The 25,526-nt window shown below is 45.4% G+C and overlaps 1 protein-coding gene across 2 annotated transcripts; it reads right to left on the reverse strand.

Moving 5' to 3' along the window:
* Positions 1-2,973: 2,973 nt before the first annotated feature.
* ARF1 (ARF GTPase 1) lies at positions 2,974-24,511 on the reverse strand. Of its 2 annotated transcripts, none has more exons than XM_077137931.1 (5): positions 24,380-24,511; positions 6,576-6,761; positions 5,951-6,061; positions 4,989-5,113; positions 2,974-4,465 (listed from the first exon to the last, which is right to left on the reverse strand). In XM_077137931.1, exons 2-5 carry the CDS (start codon positions 6,721-6,723, stop codon positions 4,304-4,306), a joined length of 546 nt encoding a protein of 181 aa, XP_076994046.1. In that variant the 5' UTR covers positions 6,724-6,761; positions 24,380-24,511; the 3' UTR covers positions 2,974-4,303. The 2 variants fall into 2 exon arrangements, with proteins under 2 accessions (XP_076994046.1, XP_076994047.1); XM_077137932.1 differs by lacking the exon at positions 24,380-24,511 and adding an exon at positions 24,002-24,193.
* Between the last annotated feature and the right edge of the window lie 1,015 nt (positions 24,512-25,526).

The following is a 25,526-nucleotide window of genomic DNA, read 5'->3' on the forward strand; positions in this document are numbered from 1 at the left end:
CTGACCCTTTGTCCTTCCCATCACTGGATGACACAGCCATCCCTAGAGTAGGTCTGCAGAACCAGCTGCCTCCTGCCCCATACCATGTAAAGGCTTTGGCAGCACTTGGCCTCTCCAGTTGGTCCCCACTGCCCTTGGGTGGGGTGGGTGTGGGGGGTGGCCACAGACATTGGCTGAGTTCAGCCAGGGCGAGGACTGGAAGGCCCGGGTCCCCTACCAGCAGGTCTGGGCAGTCCCTGCTCACTGAGGCTTTAAGCCCACGTATGAAACGTGAGGTTCGGTCCTTGCTAGCAATTTGAGGTGTATTTGGAGAACTTAATATGAACGCAGATCCCTGATAAGCCATCCCCCTGGTAAGTGGGCAGGCACCTAGAGGCTCTCAGTGGCCCAGAGACACAGCACCACCACCTCAAAGGCCCCTCATAACTTGGAACAGGCATCAGGGCAAAAGGATGGGAAGAGGCGGTGGAAAGTCAGAGTTGAGGAAACACCTACTCCACATTCAGGGGCCACAAGGATCTGGGCATAGTAGTGACAAGTCCTTGTCCCCTGGGCTGATTGCTAATAGGAGACATGAGGTCAACAGTGATGCTGGAGGCCTATGGGTTAGAGTCCAGAGAAGCAGCCCCAGAAGGCCTGGAGCCTGCACAGGCTGCCAACATGGGGCACTGCCCACCCACCCAAGCCGTCCCCTTAGCCTGCTCATCTACCAGTCCATGAAATCCCAGCTTGGTGTATCCCGAGGCTGTGGACCAGGTGCTGGTTCCCTGCACCTATGGAGCACCATTTGTTCTGTTACTGGTCCTGCTTGCAAGGACCATTGCTCTCCTCCCTCAGCCCAGGTAGGATAGGGGTACCCTGTCAGCCTGCTGTCTTTGGGGCCCTGGGACCCACAACCTGTGGTGTTCACGTGCTGACCCACCCAGCTAGGGTGCTGCCCTCTCTTTTGTCAGAAGGTAGGCCTGGGATTAAGCCAGTGAAGTGAGCTGGAGCCCTGGCTCCTGGGCTGAGGTTTGGAAGGCATGTTGCTACGGCTGCATGATGGCATTAGCAGCCCTTCCTCCATAGGAAAACATCAGAAAGAACTCTCTTTCTTTTACAATTACACTGGTAAGACAAATATAATCCAAGCTGGATTCATTATTGTATGTTATATTCTAACTCTGCTTATGATTTTAAAAGAAAAAAATACAGAAACATCTTGGTGGACCCCTTAAGATCACATGAGCCCCAGGCCTCCTGTGCCTAATGGCGTCAGTGTGCCATGGGTGGGAAATTGTGACTGCCGGACAGGACACAAGCTATGTCACCTTGGCCAGGGCCCCCTTGACTTTGCAAGGTTTCAACTACGAAGTGAAAGTGATTTCGGGTGCCACCCACGGTGGTAGGGGGCAGGATTTTCTGCAGCGCAGGAAGCCCACAGCTGCGGGGAAAGCCTTGTGGCCCCCACACAGTAGGAGTGAACAGCAGGAGGGAATGAAATGCCCAAAGGCCCTGTATCTGGGGACAGCAGAGATCATGGCAGTCCATGGCCGCAGGCCCACAACCGACGGATGACCTTGTGCAGCCCCTCCCTCCCACCCCATCTGCACAACTGCCCTCAACATGCTTACCTGGCTGGCTGGGCCTCCAGCAGTCTCCATGGACTCTCCCCAACCTGGCGCTGGACAGGATGGTGGTAAGACCTATGCCTGATGCCCAGAGCCCCAGCCAGGGGAAATGGAAGAACTTCCCCTAAGAACCCTTTGAGTTCTCTTGTAGGGAGAATGCAGTGGTAGCATAAGCTGTTTTCTCTTTGACCTCGGCCCTGTCTACTCATGGCCACACCATACAGCCAGAGGCTAGCTTTGCCTCTCTGATCAGCAGATCACAGACTGTGCTACAGCAGCCCTTTAGAGAAAGGCACATGACTGGCTGCAGAAAGGCCACTAAGGGCTCCCAACAGATGAGCAGAGTGCTTTCAGGCCAGAACAGAATGGGAACCTCCTCAGGCTCCATGGTGAAAACATGGCTTGCAAGGACCACAAAACACACTTGTTCTAACTGTCCTGCAAAGGGTACTGTGTTGGAGAAGTGGGAGTATGCAGTGGGGCCTAAAACCTGTCTGGGTGGCTGCAGTGACCCAAGATGGAACTTTGACTCAGCTGAACAAAGGGACCCTCAGGCTTGCAATGGCCTTCCAGCTGGGACCCAGGGCAAAGAGGTCAAGAGTGCCACTTTCCACAGGGCACTCCCCCAGCAGCCAAAAACAAAGGTTCCTGGAACTAGGAAGCTGGAGGAGGCAATGAACTGTGAACTAAGCATAGCAGTCAGGGTCAAGAAAGGGATCCATCCCTCAGAATAAGTGAAAATGATGTCACCAACAACAGGGGTAGCCCCACTTCCCCTCCATCCTCTCCCCAGGCCCCCTGGCCCAACATGAACAGGCTCACAGCTCCCTCAGGTCTGCCCAGCCCCACCCTCCTCAGGTGAAAACCTAGCTCCTGGCAGCTGCTCATTTCAGCCAGCAAGCCTTTTTCCACACTTGCCTCTCCTCCAGCCTGGAAGTACCCCTTCCGGTGGGGCCTCCACCTATGATCCCGCCAAGACCTGCTATCAAAACCTCATCTGGGATAGCAGGCTGCAGAGAATCAGCTGCATGGGGTCACGAGGCACTTGGGAGGAAGTACCCTTAAGCTTGAGTCCATCTATGGAGGCAGTTGGCGATACGGCTGACAGGGTGAACAGGAGGAATCATCAGCAGGGAAGACGGGGAAGGAGTTCAGTGGTCGGCTGTATTTTCAAATTATGCAAATGGTCTTTTTGTATGTTTTGCTTGTTTGTAGGTAGTTTGTCAATTGGCATCAAGAAGCTCTGTTGGGTAGGAGCACCAAAGCACTGAAAACCCCATGAAATAGTTGAGATTTTATTCTAATAGCTATAATTACAGTGCTTGTTTGTCGAAATGAAAACTGAAAACAAGTATACAAAACAGTTGATTACTAATTGTGTATTGAAAGCAGTAAGAGGTTCCACAACACCAAATAAACCAGTTCTGAGGTTGTTTTTCCCCAAGATAAAGTTTAACAGCTCCAGCTTCTTCAGTGTTTATCAAAATACAAAAGAAAAAAAGGATAGAGGTCATCTTTTCCTGATGGCAAATCTGACTCTGGCAGGAGGAGGGAGTGAAAGCTACTTCACACAAATACAGACAGGGGTGCTCCAAGACGGGCTGTGCGTTCTAGAATGGAATGACTTTCCAAACTTGCATGCGTTTCTGGTGGTGAGACCGTAGGGCCCCGAGATCTGCTCTGAGTAAACGCTGGGAATAACAGAGGCTCTCTGCTCTGGCAAGTGGTTTCAAACAAAAGCACCACACATCTGACCAAAATAAAAGGCTGGTGGCTCCCTGCTTTCTTCTAAACTCAGAGCCAGAGGCTGCGGCCATGCCCGAGGCCAGCGCAAAGGCCCTCCTGAGGGGCCTCGAGAGGCCCAACATCAGTGGTCTGGGCACAGTGGGGGGTCTAGGGCCCAAGACCCGATGGAAGGGACGCTGGTCTCATAGTGGCCAGGGCCACGCCACAGCCTCAAACCTTGTTTCCTAGGTAACCGTGTGAGCACAAGTACAAGCACGAACTCTATGAAATACAGGATGATCCAAAGACGAAGCGTAATTACAGGGATCTCTATTGTGACCATGCAAAATTTGATCGTGGGTTTGATTTGTGTCACCTTCTCTCGTTCCCAAAGGGAAACACAGACGATCAGATGGACTAGTATTCAGGTCGTTACTGCAAAATCTACATTAGGCATATTTCTCCCTTCTGTGTGTTCAAGTGTTCTCCTTATCTTTTATTTTTAACTATTTAAAAAAATGCACTGAGTTTTTGGGTTAAAAACAAACCACCAAAATAGATCTCAACACAGACCTAAAGCCAAAAGGAGGCGCCCTTGGCTCTTCTAACACAGTAACCCCTGGAAGCCCAGGTGCCAGAGCGCCTGAAATCCCTTCTCAGTACTAAACAGTGAGTTGATTTTCCTTTTTTTTTTACAATAAAAAAAGCTGAGTAATATTGCATAGGAGTACCAGAAACTGCCTCATTGGAAACAAAAACTATTTACATTAAATAAAAAACCTGTTTGCAGGCTGCGTCTGCCACATTTACAGCATGGTGCAATACATACTGTGACCAAAACCCATGGAAACAGCTTCTGGCACTCAATACCACAGAGTAGCACAGTTTGCCACATGAGAGTAAAGCGGAGGGCGAAGAGGAGGAAGTAAGAGGGAGAGGAGGGAGAGGGAAGAGGACACGGTCTCGGTTCACTTCTGGTTTCGGAGCTGATTGGACAGCCAGTCCAGTCCTTCGTAAAGCCCATCCCCACTGGTGGCACAGGTGGCCTGAATGTACCAGTTTCTGTGGCGCAGAGAATGCAATCCCAGTTTATCTGTGATTTCAGCAGCATTCATGGCATTGGGAAGATCCTGGTAGGAAAGAAGAATACAACAGGGTGCCTGAATAAGCAGGAAGAGGGCTGCAAAGATAACTTGCTAGGTAACCCCTTTATACCGCCAGGAGTAGGGCAGTCAGCACCACCTGGGGCCCTCCCTGGTCAATCAAGCTGGCCTGGGACCACCAATGGGTACAAAAGAGAAGACAGCCGCCCTTTAAGACAGCTTCTGGATCCCTCCCTCCTTCCCCTCTCTCACTCTAAGCCTTGATCCTTTCAGAATGTCATGAGAGGGGTCAACTTCTAGCTTTGTCACAAACGGCCTTGGGCCCACTGCCTCATTTCTCTGAACACCAGTTTGCTCAACTGTAATAAGGAAATAATAGTCTGAGTCCCAACAACCACCACAAGGGATGCTAAGTGGATCAAATTATGTAAGTGACATCCTAAATCAAGTCCCTGGGCCTTGGGAACCTTCCCCAGCACAGAGCCTGGAGGCCAATCTGCCTCAGAGGGGTTTCTATTTCTGCTGTGGAGGGATGCGCCCACATGTGTACCTGCTTGTTAGCGAATACTAGTAAGACAGCATCCCTGAGCTCGTCTTCCGCCAACATCCTCATGAGCTCTTCGCGGGCCTCATTCACCCGCTCTCGGTCATTGCTGTCAACCACAAAGATCAGACCTACGAAACAAGCAGGCACTGTTTGTCTGTCTATGCAAAATGCTAGGAACAAAGCCTGCAGACAACTCTGCCAGACTCCTGAGCGCTGAAACCAACCGGGAGGCCTGGAGTCAGGGCTGGGTTTTTGTTGGCCACAATGCTGTAGGGTGACCTTGCGCTAGAGGCTGGCAAGGTCCACAGGAGTCACACAGGAGGTGGAGGTGCAAGTACCCTGAACGCATCCATCCCTCCAGGGTGCCCTCCCACTTGAGTGGTCACCAATCATCTGCCTACACATCTTCCTGGACTGCCCAAGGTAACCCCTGAGGAGGGGAAAGGCAGGCACTGACCATCAGCGAAAAGAAAAGGGCTGGCAGACCATCAGCAGCAGCCCAAGGGTGACTGTGCTGATGTGGGAGGAGCCCAAGGGGCTGCCTGACCACTCCAACCCCAAACCATTCCAGGATTAGCACTCATAGGAAAATGAAGTGTGTGGGCTCTGATGCCAGAGGGCCTGTAAACTCTCAAGACACTGCCCCAGCTGAAAGGTGAGTTACATAAGTTCTGAGGGCTCGTGCCTATATCACAGGGGTGACAGGACCAGCCCCCCTTAGGGAGGCTCTGAGGCTTCATAAAGTCAGACATGCAAGGCCCTTAGCACAGTAGACCACAGCAGGTGGTCATCCCTATGACTATTTACTAAAAAGTAAAAGCAACTTCCGTAACCCTACTTGAATCCCCAAAGTACATAACGCTTCCTAATGGGACCGGATTCATTTTTCGAAAGCATGTGCATAAGAGCGCCAGTCACCCCCCGACCCTAGGGTGGTTGTGCTGGGCCAGGCTCCAGCTGCTCACCTTGTGTGTTCTGGAAATAGTGGCGCCACAGAGGCCGAATCTTATCCTGGCCACCCACGTCCCACACGGTGAAGCTGATGTTTTTGTACTCTACAGTTTCCACATTGAAACCTAAGAGAAGCAAGGGATTGGAGAATGAGCCCTCTCGTTACTCACTGAAGCCAGGCTGCAACTGCTGTAAAGTAACAGGTCCCATGGGCATGGGACCTCGGGGTGGGCCAAACCACAGAGCAGCAGGTCTTCCTGCCTGAGCCAGGGGGAGCCAAGTGAGGAGAGTTGAGCATTCATGGGAAACCTTTCTCTCCAGTGGCCCAGGGTTAGGCCACGCTTTTAGAAAGAGGCAGGCCCCCTTCTGTCCCCAGGGCCCTCTCTCCAAGAAATCCGCCTAAAATGCTTCCAGGCATTTCCCTTCAGGAAGGTTCTTCCTCTATTGCCCCCCTCTTTGCCTCCTTAGAAAAATCCATCTCCCAAGCCTGCTGGTGGTTAGGGCCCCATTTCCCCGGCCTCTCAACAAGGCTCCACACTCCCCAGCCTCTCTTTCCTCTACCACTACTACAAATGGGCCAAGGCTTCCCAGGGGCCCAAAGTTCAAGACAGAGGTCTACATTAGGGGGTGATTTCTTACCTATAGTGGGAATAGTAGTTACTATTTCACCAAGTTTCAATTTGTACAAAATAGTAGTCTTCCCTGCAGCGTCCAGGCCAACCATGAGAATGCGCATTTCTTTTTTGCCGAAAAGGCCCTTGAAGAGATTAGCAAAAATATTCCCCATGCTTGTAGACTGGTGTAATCAACACTGGCCAGAGAAACCTGGAGAGACAAGATTTTTCACGGGTTTCCATTTGTGTGCTGCATGAAGCACTGGGTCTTCCTGACTGCAGAAGCAAAAGAGAAACTCACCACCCAAGGACTGATGACATACTGATTCCATGTTCTGAAAACTACTCAGAGGGTAGGATATTATACAATTCTGGTTTCCAAGTAATGGAAGAAGAATCCTGCGTATCTAGCTGCTCAAGATCACTGCACCCAAATCAACCTTGTAATGGAAAGTCTGGAAATTTCAGGAAAACAGTGCTGAACTATTACTGAATCAGAATTTTATAGAAAAAAATAAAAATAAAAATAAAAATAAAAAAAATAAAAAAAATAAAAAATAAAAAAAAAAAAAAGAATTTTATAGAGCGGCTACAACTCCTTGATTTGGATATGCAATTATCTCAGAAAATCATTTCCCAAAATCATACAGCATGTTGGGGTAAAGTGAGGTCCTGAACTATTTCTGAACTCCTAAGTTCCACTAAACATGTTGTTGTTATGTCTAACAACAATGCTATGTCTATCGAGGAACCACATTTGAAACACATTTGAAGATGAGCTCCTTCACATTTGAAAACTGTGGCTTTCAAACATTAGATTTTCTCTATAATCTAACAGAATTTTTCAAGAGGCCCAAAAGAACAATCCCACCAAGACCTTGAAGCCTTGAAGCATTTGCTTGCCCAACAGTACCATCAAGTTATGCTGGAAAAGGAGACTGTCTTGTCCCTCCCTCACTCCCGACTCAAAACGCCTGATGAACAGGGAGCAGGAACTTCAGAGACAAGAGGGGTGGGGTAAGGTCACCTAAACCATAGGTGAAAGCGTGCAACACTGGTCATTAGGACTGCAGGACTGTAGAAAACCTGGCTCTTACTGGGTGGCACCCCAGGCAGTGGTGTAAGCATACAGACCCCACCCTACTCCCTACACCTGGCTCGGGGCTCACCACCAGGCGGGGTTCCATCATAGCCAACAAGAGAATGACCCTAGAGTACCATCATTTCTGAGAGAACAGAAGAATGTTTAAGACACCAAGGGAGGTTATTTATGCCCTGTAACCCACAGGCTCATGCCCCATGGTGAGGTCATGGCCACCCTGGAGAGAAGGTGGTTCCAGTTATACCCATCAATCTCAGGCCGACCCCAATCACCAGTGGTCCCCTGGGGAGTCCAGGAGGCATGAGAATACACACAACTGCATCTGGTCCACACCATGACTGCTGGTTCCACCAAGTACACCAAAAGTACTGGGCAGCCATTTCTCACGTCAGCATAGTTCTGAAGCTTTTTCTCTCAAAATCTCATTGACACCTGGGGAAAGCTGGAGTGGAGATGAAAGGAGTAACCAGGTACTGGATAACCCTCTGAGTGCCCCAGCCTCTATTCTCCTGGCATTAGGACCCTGAAGCTGCTCAGGATCTGGCCCCACTATTCTGTGGACATTTTCATCTGCACACCCCTTCCCTCTCCACCAAAAAAAGAAGTTTTAGGGAGAAATAGTCACTTTCTCAAATGCTGATTTAAAAAACAAAACATTTGGGATTTCTAGCAGCAATAGTAAAACCAAACAATGGAGCACTATGCAGATTTTAAGAATGAATAAATTTATGACCTGATAAAGAAAGCTAACCTGTTTGGAGTACACTTCAACACACCCAAAGCCCTGAAACCCCAATCAGCTTCCCAACTAATAACAAAGAGGCCTGTATGCCCTAGCAGGCTTCTGCACAAGAGAAACCAAAAGGGCCCAGAGAAAGGACCTACCGAACTAGCACTGAAGGCCCCACAACAGCCAAGTCCCCAGTGGTAATTTGGAGTTGTTATGTAACCAAGAAATGGCCATGTTCTTTTAACCCATTCTTATGGGTGGAGATCTACTGTGGGTGGGACCTTTTGATTAGGTTTGTTTCAAATGAGATGTCACACGGCCCATTCAAGGTGGGTCTTAATCCTGTATGGAGTCATTTATGCAAGAATAAAAGGCAGATACCTAGAGAGAGCACAGAGAGAGAGAAAGAAACAGAGATTAGAAACACCCTGGGAGAAGTAAGCAGGGACCCAGAGAAACTGAAAGAGCCAGAACCCGAGAGCAACAAAATATGGGGGAGAAGGATCAGCAGACGTGGCGTGTGCCCTCCTATATGACAGAAGAACCCCAGATGTCATCAGCCTTTCTTCAGAGAAGGTATCGTCCTGTTGATACCTTGACTAAGACATTTTCACAGCCTTAGAACCGTAAATTCATAAATGAATAAATCCCCATTGTAAAAGCCAAGCCACTTCTGGTATATTGAATTCCAGCAACTTTAGCAAACCAAAACACCACCATCTCCCTTGAGAAAGTCTCCACCATAAGAGACCAGAACAAACAAAAAAGGAATGTTGAGGGATGCAAACAAGACAGGAAAACAGAATATTTAAAAGGAAAGAACAAAACAAAAAACCACAGCTCCAATACCAACATCAAGTTAGAAGATATTAGGTCCAAAAAACAAAAGCAGGGCTATTACTTCAAAGGAAAATAAAATTAGGAAGTCCTCTTTGAAAGCAGAAATAGCTAAAATGAAATATTCAATAGAAGCATTAAAAACGCAGCCTCTCAGCACACCAAAGAAAAATATGGACAAAAAAGACAAATATGGATTTAAAAAAAGAGAAATTCAAACACTTTAAGAGAACAGCATCTGACAAACAGAAATTCCAAAAACAACACAGAAAATAATGGCGAGGCAGTCGTTAAATGTTTCAGAATGGAAGAAATAGAATCTTCTGACTGAAGGGGCATGATACAAAACATAAGGAGTAGGAAAAAACCCACTCCAAGGCACACAGTAAATTCTACAATACCAGGGATCAAAAGCCCTTAAAAGCATCCAGAGAGTAGACAAAAAAAAGCAATGTTTTCAAATTCTGAGAACCTAACTTTCCAATCTTTAATTCTATACCCAGTCAAAGTATCAATGAAGTATACAGGTAGGATAGAGAGAATTTCAGAACTGCAAGGCTTCTCATTCTCATGTACTCCTTCCCCACAAGACAACCACAAAGGGACACGGTAGAGGGTACTCCAGCTCTCGAGAAGGGAAGAGAGTCTCAAGGTGTCTACAGAGGGAGATCAGCAGGCCTAAAGGACAACCAGACTGGAACAGGAAAAATGGAGAACTCCAGGAAAAAGGAGACCACACCCTCCACAAACTTTACATATGGGGTTTGACAATTCTGAGGGAATGTGGGAAAAAGTAATGACAGGGACACAGAAAACACCTGAGGATGAAAGTGGACAAAAAAGAGGGATCATTTAAAAACTGGCTCCAGGAAAGTAGAAGCAAGCTACTACGTGGTTGATCAGTAAATGATATTTATATAGTTACAATAATGATACTGGTGGTTCCTGGGACAAAGGTAAGCAGAGGTGAGAACTTGTGGTGCAAAAGACTGATCCTTACTGTCCAAACCAAGAACAGAAACTGAAATAATAGTTTAAGCATGTTAACTTAGAAATAACAGGTAGGCATTGAAAGGAAGAGTCTCTAGGAAGCAGGATGAAGAGGAGAGAGGGGTGGTACAGACAACTGCTATATTATTTTTTTTGTTTTAGCTCTGAAAATATTCATTAACTATTTACTGTGTTCATTAAATCGACACAAAAACCTAGACACTAAAGGGTAAAAAAAGTCATCTATACTTAGCTACCTCCCCATCAGGGGGACATAAAATTTCCCACGTAAACAAAGTCCAGCAGTAGGACCTACCAGGTGGCTTTCAGCCACATGTGTGGCTTGAGTGCAACCACAGGACACTGTTCACAAGCCACTTGTCTTTTCTACTCTGGGTATGCCCTGGGCCAGCAGCACCAAATTATCCCTCCAGAAGCTGACTGCGTCTAGCTTGGGCTTTGTTCCTGGTTTGCTTTCTACTCCCCTACAGGCAGATGAGTTTGTGATTCCCCAAGTGGCCCAAGCCCTCCCTCATGCTTGCTTTGTTTTCAAAACAAAAAAAATACTAGAGTACAAAAAGGGGAAAAGCAGTTCACATTTAGCAGAACCAGGATCTGGATGGGCACAAATTAGATAAGGTTTTTTGTTTTGTTTTGCAAGGGCAGGCACTGGGAATCAACCCAGGCCTCCAGCACGGCAGGCAAGAACTGTGCCACTGAGCCACCGTGGCCCGCCCATCAAATAAGAGTTTAACATCCAGAATATATAAAAAGATTCTACAATTCAACAACAAATAGACAAACAACCCAATTTAAAAATGGGCGAAAAGATACAGAGAGATACTTTTCCAAAGAAGAAATACAAATGGCTCAAAAGCATATGCAAAGATGCTTAACTTCACTAGCTATTAGGGAAATGCAAATCAAAACCACAATGAGATACTATCTCACATCTACTAGAATGGCAAAAACAAAGAAACAAACAAAAAACCCAGAAAACCAAACTCAGGAAAGGATATGGAGAAACAGGTACACTTATTATTGGTAGAAATGTAGAATGGTGCAGCCGCTCTGAAAGGCAGTTTGGTGGTTCCTAAGGAAGCTAAGTATAGAACTGCCGTATGATCCAGCAATCCCATCACTAGGAACAGATTCAGAGGAACTGAAAGCAGGGGCACGAACAGACATTTGCATACTGATGTTTATAGTGGCATTATTCAAAACTGCCAATAGATAAGTGGATTAAAAAAACTGAGGTAACAAACAGTCGAGAGGTTATCCTGGAGGTTATTGTTATGCATCAAGTAGATATTATCTTGTTATTCAAGATGTAATGGAGAGGCTGGAGGGAACTGCCTGAAAATGTAAAGCTGTGTTTCAGTAGCCATGTTTCTTGAGGATGATTGAATAATGAATGATACAGCTGTCACAATGTGACTGTGTGATTGTGCAAACCTTGTGTCTGATGCTCCTTTTATCTACCTTGTCAACAAAGGAGTAGAACATATGGAATAAAAATAAATAATAGGGGGAACAAATACTAAAATAAATTTAGTTTGAAATGCTAGTGATCAATGAAAGCGAGGGGTAAGGGGAATGGTAGGTATAATCTTTTTTTTTCTTTCCTGTGTTCGTTTTATTTCTTTTTCTATTGTCTTTTTATTTCTTTTTCTGAATTAATGCAAATGTTCTAAGAAATGATGATTACGTAACTAAGCGATGATATTGTGAATTACTGATTATGTATGTATGTAAGATGGATCTTAATCCGATAAAGAAATCCTTATAGAGAAAAAGCTGGGGGAAGCAGCCAGAAGTCAGAAGAGAAACCAGAAGAGAAAGGAGAGAACAATGCCATGTGACAGGAAAGCCAAGGAACCCAAAGACTGCCCACCAACCAGAAGGTAGAAGGAAGCAAGCCTTCTACCTTCTGGAAAGCCTGAGATGATAAATTCCTTCTGTTTAAGCTGATCCACTGCATGGCATTTGCTGAAGACAGCAGCACACAAATCGTTTGGTCTCTCCCACCCTACAGGCACAGGGGCAGTGTGTTCTGCCTCAGCATGTTCCAGCTCCCTCATGGGGTCTTGGACCCCTAGCTGTAAAATGAAGGGGGCAACCCATTCCCCCTGTGCATTTGTAATAGGACAAAACCTAATATATTTAGGAGGAAAAGCTCTGCAGTGACAACCTTGGGTGCTTCTATGGCCTCTCTGTATAAGTTCTAACTTGTTCTAAAATGCCCAACCTGACTGCCATTTCACCCTTTCTTCTATGTTCTCAAGTCAAAACCTGTTTTTCAGGTTCATCTTAATTATCCTGTACATTAGTAAGCAGTAAAAATACTGACTTTTTAGAAGAGCCTCTCCCAGGCCTGTATATACCAGGCACCTCATACATGATTTTACCGGTATGGTCTTCACCTTGGCAGAGTTAACCTGAGAAGTAATCAGGGAGGAGGGCCTTTAGGGACAGTTTTTTCTCTCTTTGGTCAGGATCGGAGAATGACAACAAGGGTGGCCTTTAGGAGTTAAAGCAAAGACTAGTTAATACATTCAACTCTGGCTCAATGGCAGAACTCTTGCCTGTCATGTGGGAAACCCAGGTTCAATTCCCGGAGGCTGCTCATGTTAAAAAAAAAAACACAAAACCCCCTCAAGTCTGGCAGGCTACATTCCTCTGATACTAAAGGGATTTTACAAGGCTGGCATGTTAAACCCAATAGGGCTTCTCTGGAAAGAGGCCACCTGTGCCTCCTGAATAGCGTGCAACGCAAGGTGGGAACCGGGTTAGGAAAAAATCTAGCTTTGTGCGTGTACAGCTGTTCCACTTCAAGAAATGATCTAAACGAATCTAACAAAACCGGTTTGACTGCTGAAGAGAAATAAATGTACCTGTGACCCAAGTAAACTTGTGACCTCTACTTGCATCATTTGCTATAACTGTACACTGTCTCTTAGCACATTTCACAGGGGTTTCAGGAAAAGCAAGAAGCAGAGTCCTTACCTATATTTAGAGAGTTGTACAGCTTGCTTCTGCAAAAGGAATGTTTCAAGCAGAAAGTTTCTCATTTTACTTAAAACTGTTAAAGCTAGTTTATTAAATAGACTTTATAACAAGATCAAGATAAGCTGAATTGTTAGTAATCACTAGAAAGAAACCAACAACCTAGAGCACAGGGCAAACAAATAAATACTAAGTAAAGGCCAATAAATGAGGTTCTGATTCTCTTTTCTGCTGCTTACTAGATGGTCCCCTGTTGTCTCAACCTGTAAAGTGGTACTCACAAGACACTATCTATAAGAGTGTGAAAAAAGCTGGATGAGATCAAGATTTTCTTTTTTCCAAGTCAAGTTTAAAATGGGCAGATCAAGTTTATAATTTCAATCCATCTAATCTGAAGAAAAATTTTAAAAGAAGATTTTTCTAAGGAGCTTATAAGAACTTTTCTTTAAGGGTTGCGTTAAAGAACAATTGCCTTCAAGCACTCATATACGTGCTTAGATTAACTGCTTGAAAGCCTAATTCCTCCCTGACATATAAGAATTTTAATTTTAAAGGGGGGCCCTTTACTTTCCTATTAATCTGCCACAAACTGATTTTTGTATGTCAAAATTAGACTCTGATATATCAGCTAAACAAATCTTCAAGCCACTGCAAGGCAGCCCTTCCTGTCAGCCAAATGTTCTGATTTTGAGCTACGACATTTTTCTGTAATTGAGTATTGCATTACATTGCCATGAAAATTTGATGTAACAGTAAAATGAACGTGCTACAGATACAGCCTCTCTCTCTAAGCCAACTAAGTAGGTGAATGCACTGCCCTCCCTACTACGTGGGACAGGACTCCCAAGGCATAAATCTCCCTGGCAATGTGGGGAAGGACTTCTGAGATTTGCCAGGATCTGGTATCACGGGATTGAGAAAGTCTTCTTGACCAAAAGCTGTAAGAGAAATGAGACAGTTTCAGTGGCTGAGAGATTTCAAACAGGGTCGAGGTTATCCTGGAGGTTATTCTTATGCATTATACAGATATCCCTTTTTAGTTTATGGTGCATTGGTGTGGGTGGAGGGAAATACCTGAAAATGTTGAGCTGTGTCCCAGGGGCCTTGATTCTTGAAGATAACTGTATAGCAATATAGCTTTTACAATGTGACTGTGAAAACACTGTGTCTGATGCTTTTATCCAGGGTATGTACAGTTAGTAAAAAATAAGGATAAAAAGTAAATAAATAATGGGGGAGAGGGGGGATAAAGGGTAAAAAACTGGGTAGTTTGGGGTGGTGTGATAGTAGAGTTCCCTCCTGCCACGGGGGACATAAGAGGATTCAATTTCCGGTTCCTGACCATGAGGGTGTGTGTGTGTGTGTGTGTGTATCGATTCCCGGAGCCTGTTTTTTGCCAAAAACAAAAATAAAAAAAACTGGGTAGTTTTAAACACTGGTGGTCCATGAGAGGGAGGGGCAAGGGGTATGGAATGGATGAATTTTTTTTTTTTTATTTCTTTGTCTAGAATGATGCAATGTTCTGAAAACGATCATGGTGATGAATACACAACTACGTGATGCTACTGTGAGCTGCTGATGGTGCACCATATATGGATGGACTATATGTGTGTGAAGATTTCTCAATGAAAATATTTTTTTTAAAACTGAACGTGCCAATACTAGTGTTAAGCAGAAATACCTCACAAGATCAATGTAATTGTGACAAAGATATCAATCAACAAGCATGCTCAGAATGGAGTTTATAGCCAGAAAGAATGAATGGATTTTTAAATAAGTTGATTCAACTTTCAATTATGCAGAAAAAAAATAAAACTAAAGAAAGTACAAAAACATTCTAGAACAGCATAATTTAACAACAAAACTTTCATAATGTTTTCCAGGAACTAATTAATTAGGGCACTGAAGTAACTGCCTCTACACAGTGAACCTACAAACAGTGAACCTACGCACTACCCAAAAGAAAAGAAAAGGAAAATGCAGAAATACCAGAAGCCAGCTTACTTTGATAAAAAAACACTCCGCTGCTTTGCATTCTGCCTCACACAACTTGTTGTCCTTGGAGAGTTAAAGGAGAGGCACTACCTTATCAGCTCTGATTCTTAGGTGGAATAATAAATGAAATTCAATTCAGACAGTTCTTTGCCAGTTTAAGATTTAAGGTGAAATCTTTATATCAGTTTGTAGACTGTCAGCTTAAAACAAGTTTCATTCAAGATTATAATTTCGTGAATCTAGTTCATAGAATATAGTAATATGGATGCCCAAGTGTCACTGGACATTTCCTAAGTAAGAATAAGCACACATCAAATACCAGTAGACACATATTTGAGCGGCTGAACTAGAGACACTTTAATATAGCTTAATGTCCCTCAGTATTCTGTTCTTCCCTTTTCTCTCTGAGTAACAGAATCCCAATTCATCACTGGGCACAAAGCCTCTACTTCCTGCTCTCTCCACAACCACACAGGCTCATGCGACTAAGTTCTGGTTAATGGGATGGGAACGCAGTCACACACCCACTCTCAGTCAGGTCCAGCAAATCTGGTGGTGAGAGTTCTAACAACACCACAGAGGGAGCTTGGGTCACACCCACATGGAGAGGTCTGAAGAGCCCAAGAATGCTCTGTTACCCCAGCTCCAGGAGGGCATGAGCAGGAGCAGAGCCTAGAGCCCTACTAGGACTTCTACTTTAGCAGGAAGGGTACAGACAGCCTGTCTCTGACATGAACATGCAGGTATGTCTGAAGGACTCATCAATGGGAAAATCAAAGACCAAAACCATGATGTGCATCAGCCTATTCTCTGAAACTCACAACAAACTAAACTGAAAATGGAGGAAACTAAAGTAGTGTATGATTAAATGCAAAGAAGCAACTCTCAAACACCTGAAGACACATTGGAAAAGTATCCTACCCCACTGCTGTAGGGATCCTGACCAATGTTGTATATAAGCAATGTAACCAGGGGTGACAGACTGCTGTAACTAGAGGTGTGTGACTAGAATCTTCACTAAACTCTACTTGTGCTCAATCTTCTGCGCAACGACCCAATTTTAGTAACCCTTAACAAAACTTAACTTAGTGGGTTACAGTTAGCCACCCTAATATAGTAGGAACCAGGAGCCTTGCAGTTTGAGGCTCAAGGAAAGACCCTGCTACATTCTCACTGACCCCCACCTCCCCTCACTCAGGCTCACCAACCACCACCTTCCCAGACTTCTCTCCAGATACCCTGCCAGTCTCCATGCTGTGCTCACTGCAGTCCTCCACTGCTGAAGTCCAGATACCCCATTCCAAAGGAAAGGCCCCCTCCCTAAGAACAGGCCCACTGTTCTATTTTTTTTTTCCTACTGGTGGGTTCACGTTAGCCACATTGATTTAAGAAGTGGCATTTGTGCACCCACAACAGTGCCTGGCATAGAGTGGCTCAATACTCACTGAATCGAACTGATGATAGATGAGATAGGAATGTAGTAGCTGTACCTTGCCCTTCCCCTTCATTATTCACAGAACTCACATTTAATAACAAAGGTGCTTCTCCAAATCTCACTGATAAACTAATCCATATGAAGTTTCTGGTTCAAGCAATGATCAAAGGCTGACATGCCTTTAGATGATATTACAAAGTTTACACCGCAACCTTTTATGCGTAGTTAGACATTAAGGTCCATAGACACACACATTTATGTGTCTTATGGGGGCTGTAGGTTTCTTCTCAGTTATCCTCAAGGAGCTGGCAGGCATGTGGCCAAGCTACTGTAAACTCATACCTGTATTAAATAGCATTCCTGGGTTTTGGCTCTAGTGAAGACATCACAGAAAGGAAATAATTCAGGATTCTAATCTCAGCAGCAAAGTAAATCACAGTATTTATTTTCATCACTTCACTTCTTTTAACCATGTGGCCATCATAAAATATGCTGGGCACTGAAGAATCTGTCCATTTCTGAATTGGTTCCTTCTCCCGAGAGGCAGCACCACATCTTGTACTAAGCAGAAGGGTTCTCCTAAGCACAAGGGGATGGTGGTAGGGGGTGGGAGAAAGGGGGGAGAATCAGCCTCCATTAAGACTTCCTACCTTCTAAGAGAAAAGTGAACCAGACCCACCACCAGCAAATGGTGCTTTAATAAAATCAACTTCAGTTATTTTTTCCTAAAATCACTCAAAAATGGGGAAGACACCCCTCAGGCTTTCTCACAGGTTAGAGTAAAGCAGTGTAGTAGGCTTCGTGAGTGATTAAGTTAACCCCCAAACCTGATTTGTGCCTCAAGGAACTTAAGTTTGAAAATAAAAACTGCAACCTCACCTCTCTTTTTTCAATTGCTTCCAAGGAAATAGTTAAAAGGCAACAGGTACTTAAGAGCTTTCATTGGATTCTCTCCACCTTTGGGGCAGGCAACCCCTCCTCCCCTATACCCCACAAAATCATTCTAGCCATTTAGCAGGACTCCAATCGCTGGAATTAGATCACTGTCCTAAAAGGAACTTTTCATCGTGCTTAGACAACCACAGGACCTCTTTAACTGATCCTCCCCTACCCCTAGTCAAGATAAAACTTTCTAAAGCACACATTTGCTCGCACCATCCCCTGTATAAAGCCCTACAACAGTTTCCTTCTCTCCCCACCTTCAATTAATCAGAGGTTCCCTAAAATCTTGGAGCCCACCATACTCAACTTCTTGCATATTCAACCTTCAGCACTACTCTCTCTCTCTAGCTATAATCACCTTCTAGTGGAACTCATACAACCTAAACACAGACATTCCCAAACTTCTATTTCAAGCTAAATTTCTCAACTCTGGACTCATATCCCACCCAAGAAACATACAAAAAAAAAGTCCAGATCTTCTCCACCCAGTTACTCAGACCCCAGAGCTTGGCAATGCCTTCAATTCCTCATCCTCAAATCAAACCTCCATCAGCAAATCCTGTCATGTCTCCCTTCAAAAAGTACAAGAAGATGACCAGTTCTCTTCACCTCCCTCACTCCCTCCCTGGTGTCCTGGCCCCAGCCCACAGCTTCCACTTTACAATGTATTCTCCACTCACACCAGCAAGAGCAGGTCTACTACTGTAAGTCAAATGATTAACTCTGCTGCTCTAAACCATCCAATGCCCACCAGTTGCACTCAGTCAGTGCTCGTCCTTCCAATGGCCACCAGCAGTTTTCAACCCATCAGACCCAATGTTCCCTACTCCACGACACATTTCATTACACCACCTTTACCATCCTGAAAAGAAGTTAACAGACAATATGACAAACATAAGCACATAACTGCATAAACAAACATGTGGTGAGGGAAATAAAGGAAAGTAGTTTATAATAAAATACATACTTCAGTAATATGCATTCTATCGGGCACCATCACACTAGGAGATAAAATGAAGTAGTTATTCAGAGAACAATCATATTGGAGACTACCGAAAGGGGTAGTTGTCTCCATGAAAGGATTATCTCTGTCTAGAAATGAAGACAAGCTCATTAAAACCAAAATACAATCAAAATAGAGGGGTATATGGGTAGTTCAGTGGTTAGAACGCTCACCTTCCATGCAGGAGACCCAAATTCTATTCCCGAACCATGCATCCCCCCCCTCCCACACACACACAAAAAATACAGGGTAGTTGCATCCCTGGAAAATTCAGAACATCTATTAAACTATGCCCCCCCCCAAAAAAAAGAGCTGTCTTTATATCCTTGGTTTAGAATATTATCAATGAACTTTTTACCTACATGCAGTCATGCAAATGCATTCTTGCATCTGCCACTAAATGTCAGTACTGCCCCCCAAACTCTGAGCGCCAAAACTGCTCCTACAAATTTCCTACCCCAATCTCAACTCCGCCCACCCCTCCCCTCTCCCACTCTGATACTGGCAGGTCTCCCAAAACACCATGTTCATACCCACTCCAGAGCCTGTGCACTTACTACTCCCCTCACCCTTCAGAGATTTTTCCCTGACAGTCAACTTAAAAGGTTCCCCCAAGCATTCCTAATTACTCTCCCACCCCTGGCTTGCTATGACAGATCTCCACTGCACTTGGTATCCAAATATTTTACTTGTTTACTTACTGCCTATGGGCATTCCCCACTAGGACGCTCACTCTGCCAGGAGAGACTATTTTGCTCACTGCCACAGCCCCTGAATCTACTATACTGCCTAGCTCTCACAAACAGGGTTTCCTCCTTCTCCCACCTATCTTCTTCAGTGTGACATGTGCCTAAGTGTCCAAGTGACTCACCTCCAGGTACAGATGAAAATCATAGGTAGAGATGAAAATTATTGCAGAAAAGTATTTATCAGGACTCTTCAAGTCAAGAAGACTAATCACACTTCCACAGATACTCGTCTTAAAAATTGGTTCGTCAGTAAAAACTCATCAAGTCAACAATGAATTTCATGCTGTTTTAAAACAGCAGTCCACCATGCGCATTCCTCTGAATGTAATAACATAGAAACCCAATAGTGTAGAGACACTGTTAAAGTATACTTTTCAGCTACTGAAAAGCCCGGCATCTCAACAATAAAAAACACTACAGGAGGGTGTGTGCAAAACGTGCTTTTCAAAGTGGCCTTCAGATCTCTTCATTTGGTAAGAATACATTGGAAAGAATACAATTCTTTCCAGTAATCTTTTGTCAGTTTGACAGAAAATAAATGCTAAAAGCTATAAATACTTTAAGCCACAGTTCACCACCAAAACTGCCAAAAGATGCAGTATCTTAAAACATAAATGAATGGATCCAGTCAGTTAATTAAGAATGGCTTTCTCATCTACAGAAGGTAGGAAGCTAATCCTTCATAGGAAAATACACTGGTAAGGGAAATTTTTAAAAGGACATCCTTTGGTCTGAATCTCATGATCAAAGGCTGATGCATTTCTATGTCTTCATTCCTTACATGTCATGAATGAGTCTAGACAAAATCTCAAAATTGTTTTCTTGACCCTTTGCTACTAAATCAAAGATATTTTAAAAACTTCATGTTAAAACCCTTCAGTATCTTAGATAACTACAATCACTAAGTTTCCTGGTAGCCTCTCATATGATACTACAAAAATAACTAGATATACAATAAAAACAGAAAGATCTTAATTATTTTACAAACAGTCAATATCAGTACTTGGGAAACCCTTTGGAAATGACTACTTCAGGCTTGCTACCATCTGCTTAAGAATCAAACCTTAATTTTAATAAATTCTGATTAACACTATAAAATAACAATGATCCCTTGGGTCTCAGGCGTGTAGACATTTGCCTCCTAAACTGAATAGCTCTCAATTGCTGTTTTAAAAATGTGCCCGACTTTAATGTTTTTTTCTGTCTCTTTCCCTTACTGCAAATTAAACTTTTTTTTTTTGCCATTGTTAGGAGCTGTAAGGTACTCCACTCTTCTTTTTCTATTTGCTGTTAAGTTACCAAGCTCTTGCTACCACTGTGTAAAAACCAGGAAACCGGATCTGTTAGGGATATTATGGAGGTTAGATTCCGGAATCAGACAACCTCAACAATACCTTCCAACTCCTATAAAGGAGTTAAGTTGACAGGACTATGGTTGAGGGCCATATCTAGGAATGAAGAGCTTTAATGCCTCTATGTCAAATTCTGCAGCATTTTTCCAGCTAAAAAGGCCATCTGACCCACTTGAAAAATATCGAACTCCCTTCCAGATTGGTGATATTGCCAGATAGCTCTGATGAGGTATAACTATATCTTAAAGGGTTCCTAACATTCACAGGAGAGCGTAAGCCTAAGGATTATAGGATTATAATCCTTAGTCTTATATAAATTTATAATTACATAAATAGTCTGTGATGGTCCAAGCATCAACTTGGCCAGGTTGTGGTATCCAGTTGCTTGATCAAGCAAGCACTGGCCTGATTATTACTGTGAGGACATTTTGTGGACTTAAATCATCACTGAGTGGATTGCTGCCTCTCTAGCTGATTATATCTACAATCAACTGAGGAGATCGCCTTCAACAATGAGAGGAGTTTTGTCCAATCAGTTAAAGGTTTTAAAAGAAGCAGTCAGAAGGGAAAATTTCTATCTCTACTTCAGTCAGCCAGCTTATCTTAGGGAATTCATCAAAAACTTTCATCAGAGTTATCAGCTTGCAGCATGCCCTATGGAATCTGGACTTGCCCATGCCCACAGTCGGGTGAGACAATTCTTATAAAAAAAATCTCAAAATATTTACAGATATTTCCTGTCAGTTGTGTTTCCATAGAGCACCCTAATACATGTTGCATGTGTGAACCAGAATCTCAATCCCCTACCCCCCACCCACCCTCACACTCACCATCCTTTACTTTCCAGTAGGAAGGGTTACACACCCAACTCACCATTAGGTCAAAATCTTCTTTTTAAAATGAATGCAGATGATGTGGGAAGCCACATCTATGTCAATGGGGAGCAGATACAGTTCAAAAAAGGTAAGTTCTCATTTAATTTTAAAATCCCAAGAGAAAGGAATGTTCATGTTTCTCTCCCAACTTCCTCTGACACATCAGCATTTTATTCCCTTCTACTTGTAATAATTCTAAAGTGAAAAGGTCAAAGGGGAGAATGCCTGCATTAGGGACAGTGGGAACAGGGGCAGTCAGTGAATAATATGGCAAGCCCCAAATACTGAGGTCTGGTCATTTCCACAGCGAAACGATCACAACCCTCAGGAAGGTGTGTGCAAACAAAGCTTTAGGAGCCTGACCTGTGATTTTAACATAGATTTTAAAACAGATTTTAACACAGATCAAGGTAACAATTAATTTGAAAAATCTAAGAAATGGATTAAACGCACTCAAATCAAATTAACATACTATAATATGAACTTGCAGACTTTTTACCCTGATTAGTCTTACTCCTATGGCCATCTGACTCTGGAGAGCACCTTAACAGCTGATGAGCCATTTAAAAATTTTACAGAAAGCAAAAAAGCCAGGGTGTACCTCCTTTTTCTAAGCCAATCTGCTCTTACATTAATTAGTCTGGTACAGACATTAGCAGCTGAAGATGTCTAAGCACCCCCTTCATATTTTGCAAGAAGTAAAGTGAATACTTAGAACATGTGATTTTTAAAAGCTAGACCAGTAAGGACCACAAAACTAGTTCTATGCTTTCTACTAACTTCCTTTCAGTTGGCAGAATGTAAGCCAGCCATTATCCAAACCACCCATTTTAAATATGTTTGGAAGAGCAATCCTGAACATCAGCAGACACTCCTCACAAGAAACAGCATACTTCTAAGGTTGGGTGATACTAACTTATTTTGACTGAGACGTTCCTGAAGACAACACCCTATGATGCGGCACACCCAGGATTTGGGACCCTACCCCAGGTTCATGGGCAAGACCCACCTATGCCCTCAAATGTGAGGTCACCAGAAAACCTCAATGCTAATAAGACAATACACTTCTACCAATGCGGCCAGATTTGTGATGAGCATTTAAACCATTTAATTCCTCTTAGTTTTCGACCCAGCTAATGCTACAGGTTTCAAGTTCGTACAGTTCTAGCTACTTACAGCAGTATTCCTGAAAACTCAAATTAACTGGTAACACCATACATGCAGTAACACTTTGTTAAATACTAGAAGACATCAAGGCAGAAGGACCGAGTGGTAGCTTACACTCCTTCAGATATACTGCAGGAAACATCAGAACCTCTGATAAAAACAGCAAGCAGAAAAAACTGCTGACCGCCAGTTCTGAAAACACAACTACAAATGACAACTCTCAACATCAGGAGTGACACCAACCACACAGCTCAACAGTAACTTCTGAGACTACCCCAAAGCTTCTGAATTCCTTTCATTTCCTGCTATGAGTTCTTGTGCAATTCTGCTCAGTTCATTTAAACAGCAACTTCCTTTTCCCTTTGATGAAATGGGGAGAGTGCCACCTAGCTCAGAAGTGCTGTTTGAATTAATTACTTAATAGTTTAAATACTTTATAATTAAGCCTTATTAACAAAATTACGTTCTAAATGCCAGAACAACCCGAATTGTGCAACAAGAAAGCATTAAGTCACCTCTGCTAGGAAGACTGCTTAGATCCTATGAACAAATTGTTTTATATGTGGGTTAAAAATTCACCAGCTTGGAAAGAAAGAGTCTTATCTATTCCCAGTGACATTCAAGGAGGAAATCCTGGAATTAAAGTAAGGATAAATCAGTTCTCTAAAGGCCACAGTAGCCTTGAGTGCAGACTTAGAAGGCAGTTCTTTAAGCTTGGTGTTCCTATGAAGTGTTCATAGACCCGAATTATATCTTCAGACGGAACTCTGGGTTTCTCTTGAAGTCCACAGACTTCAAGACCCAAGCATTCAATCAGGAAATACAAGGGAACGCAGCTGCCCTCAAGCAGCTCCAATCAGGCCATTCCTCCCCTCCCCCAGCAGCACCCAGGCCAACTCCAGATCCGACTCCCACTTTCAGAGCAAACAGGAACTGGAGTCAGGAGGCCTGGGTTCAAACCCTAGATTTGTGACCTTGACCGAGTCACGGAGCTGTTCCGAGCCTCGGTTTCTTGATCCTGGGAGTGAGATTTGCAAAATTCCCTTTTCAGAGGTTTGCACCCGAGGGTGCTTGGAGGAAGCTCACTAAACGTTCACCCGCCCTGTGGGAGACACCCCCTACTTCGAACCCTACGTACCCCGCTTCCTCCTCCGCCCTCCCACAGCCAAATGACTCAAAGGCTCCGGCTCGGGCTTCCTTTCCCTTCGCCAGTTACCGACAGTGACTCCCGCCCGAACGAGCAGTTCTGAACAGAGGAGAAAGCAAACCTTTCGGCTGCGCAAGTGGAGAGGGCTCGAAAGGAGCAGGAAATGAAGGCTTTTTAAAGGAAAAGCCCACATCCCTAGGAGGCCAAGAGCGAAAGCCCGGATTTCCGGATTTCGGGACCAGCGAGGGAGAGGCCGCTACGGCTGCGGGCGAAGACGCTCTGCTGCCTTTAGCAGGATGTGAGGCCAGCGAGGGAGACTCAGGAGGCCCCGACGAGCCCTCCGCGCCAGCCCCGGCTCCGCGCCGCCCGCCCAGTGGCCTCAGCCTTGCCACCTCCCGTCCCGCCGCCGCCGCCGCCGCCGCGGGTGGACAGGGACTCACGCACGAGCCCCAGGGCCAGCCCAGCTGCTCGCGCGCCCTCCCGCCGCACTGCCCCTCACCCCTCGGCGGCCGCGGCGGCTGCTGCTGTTGCTGGTGCTGCTGCTCCGAGCCAGGCGTTGGTTTCGCTCCCACAAGATGGCGGCTCTGACGGCGGCCACGTCAGTGCCTGGTGCCGCGGGTGACGCCGGGTAATTGGGGGCGGGGATATGGTATGCCCCGCCCATTCCCCCGCTCGCGGCGCGCATGCGTAACTCAGGGGGCGGGGTCGAGGGTGCGTCGCCACGCCCCGTGTCCTGCGTGCTCCGCCTCCCCCCCCGCGCGGACCTACACCCGGGGGCGCTCCGTCTGCATTTCCCTTGAAGGTTCGGTGCTGAGGCCGCGCGGCGCATTTACGGATGTGGACCTCGGGGCCGAGGTGCCATAGCGCGCCCCCTCCTCCGACCCGGGTCGGTCGCCGTCCGGTAGCCGGGATTCCGGGCTCATCTCCGCGCCGCGGCTCTTTCTCCGCCCTCTTCAGGGTCCGGGCGCCCGTGGCGGGCCGGAGACAAGGCCGCGCGGTCGTGGAGCCAGGCCGGGTATTGTGGAAACCGTTGCCACCAACAGGTGGCCACAAGCGGGAAAGGGGGTTTCCAGGGCGCCCGCAGGTTCCAGCACTGGGCGCCTACTTGCCCCTCCCCGGCCTTTGTGCCCACGGTACAGCCGGTGACCGCAACAGACATGTGCCTGCACCCTGGAGCTGACAGTATGATAAAAACGTAAATGATTTACTGAGTCAGGGGATACAGGGTTCCGAGCGTGGAATAGTGACGGCCAGGGTTCCTCTACTGGGGTGTGGCCTTGGAACTGTGATCCGTGTGACAGGAGAGGGCACGATGTGTGAAGGTGGGGAAAGGAGGAGCCTTTTCCGAGAAGCCTCCCTGGGCTGATCCAGAGGGAAGAGGGGACGAGAGCGGGCTCTCCCCCGCGTTTCCAAGGCATGAGGGCTTGGCTCTGTTCCTCCCTTTGGAAACTCACTTGGGCCTCTCGCCTATCCCCAGTGCTCCTTACTTGTTTTTGTACTGCCTGGGCTCTCTCCTCCTGCCACCCTGTGCTGTTGTGAGATGTATCTCCCATTCCGGAGGTTTTGGTGAAATTACTGGGAGAGCTTTGCAGCCCCGTGCCCAAGTGTTCAAAGAGGCAGAAAACGGGGTCATCATTTGTGCCCTG

This window comes from Tamandua tetradactyla, chromosome 20, assembly GCF_023851605.1.
Source record: "Tamandua tetradactyla isolate mTamTet1 chromosome 20, mTamTet1.pri, whole genome shotgun sequence".
NCBI lineage: Eukaryota > Metazoa > Chordata > Mammalia > Pilosa > Myrmecophagidae > Tamandua > Tamandua tetradactyla.

Coding starts and splice junctions, on each gene's coding strand:
- ARF1 (XM_077137931.1), bottom strand. CDS start 6,723: ATGGGGAATATTTTTGCTAATCTCTTCAAGGGCCTTTTCGGCAAAAAA. Junction 6,062..6,575: donor AACTACTATTCCCACTATAG/GTAAGAAATCAC, acceptor TGCTTCTCTTAG/GTTTCAATGTGGAAACTGTA. Junction 5,114..5,950: donor CTATTTCCAGAACACACAAG/GTGAGCAGCTGG, acceptor CTTGTTTCGTAG/GTCTGATCTTTGTGGTTGAC.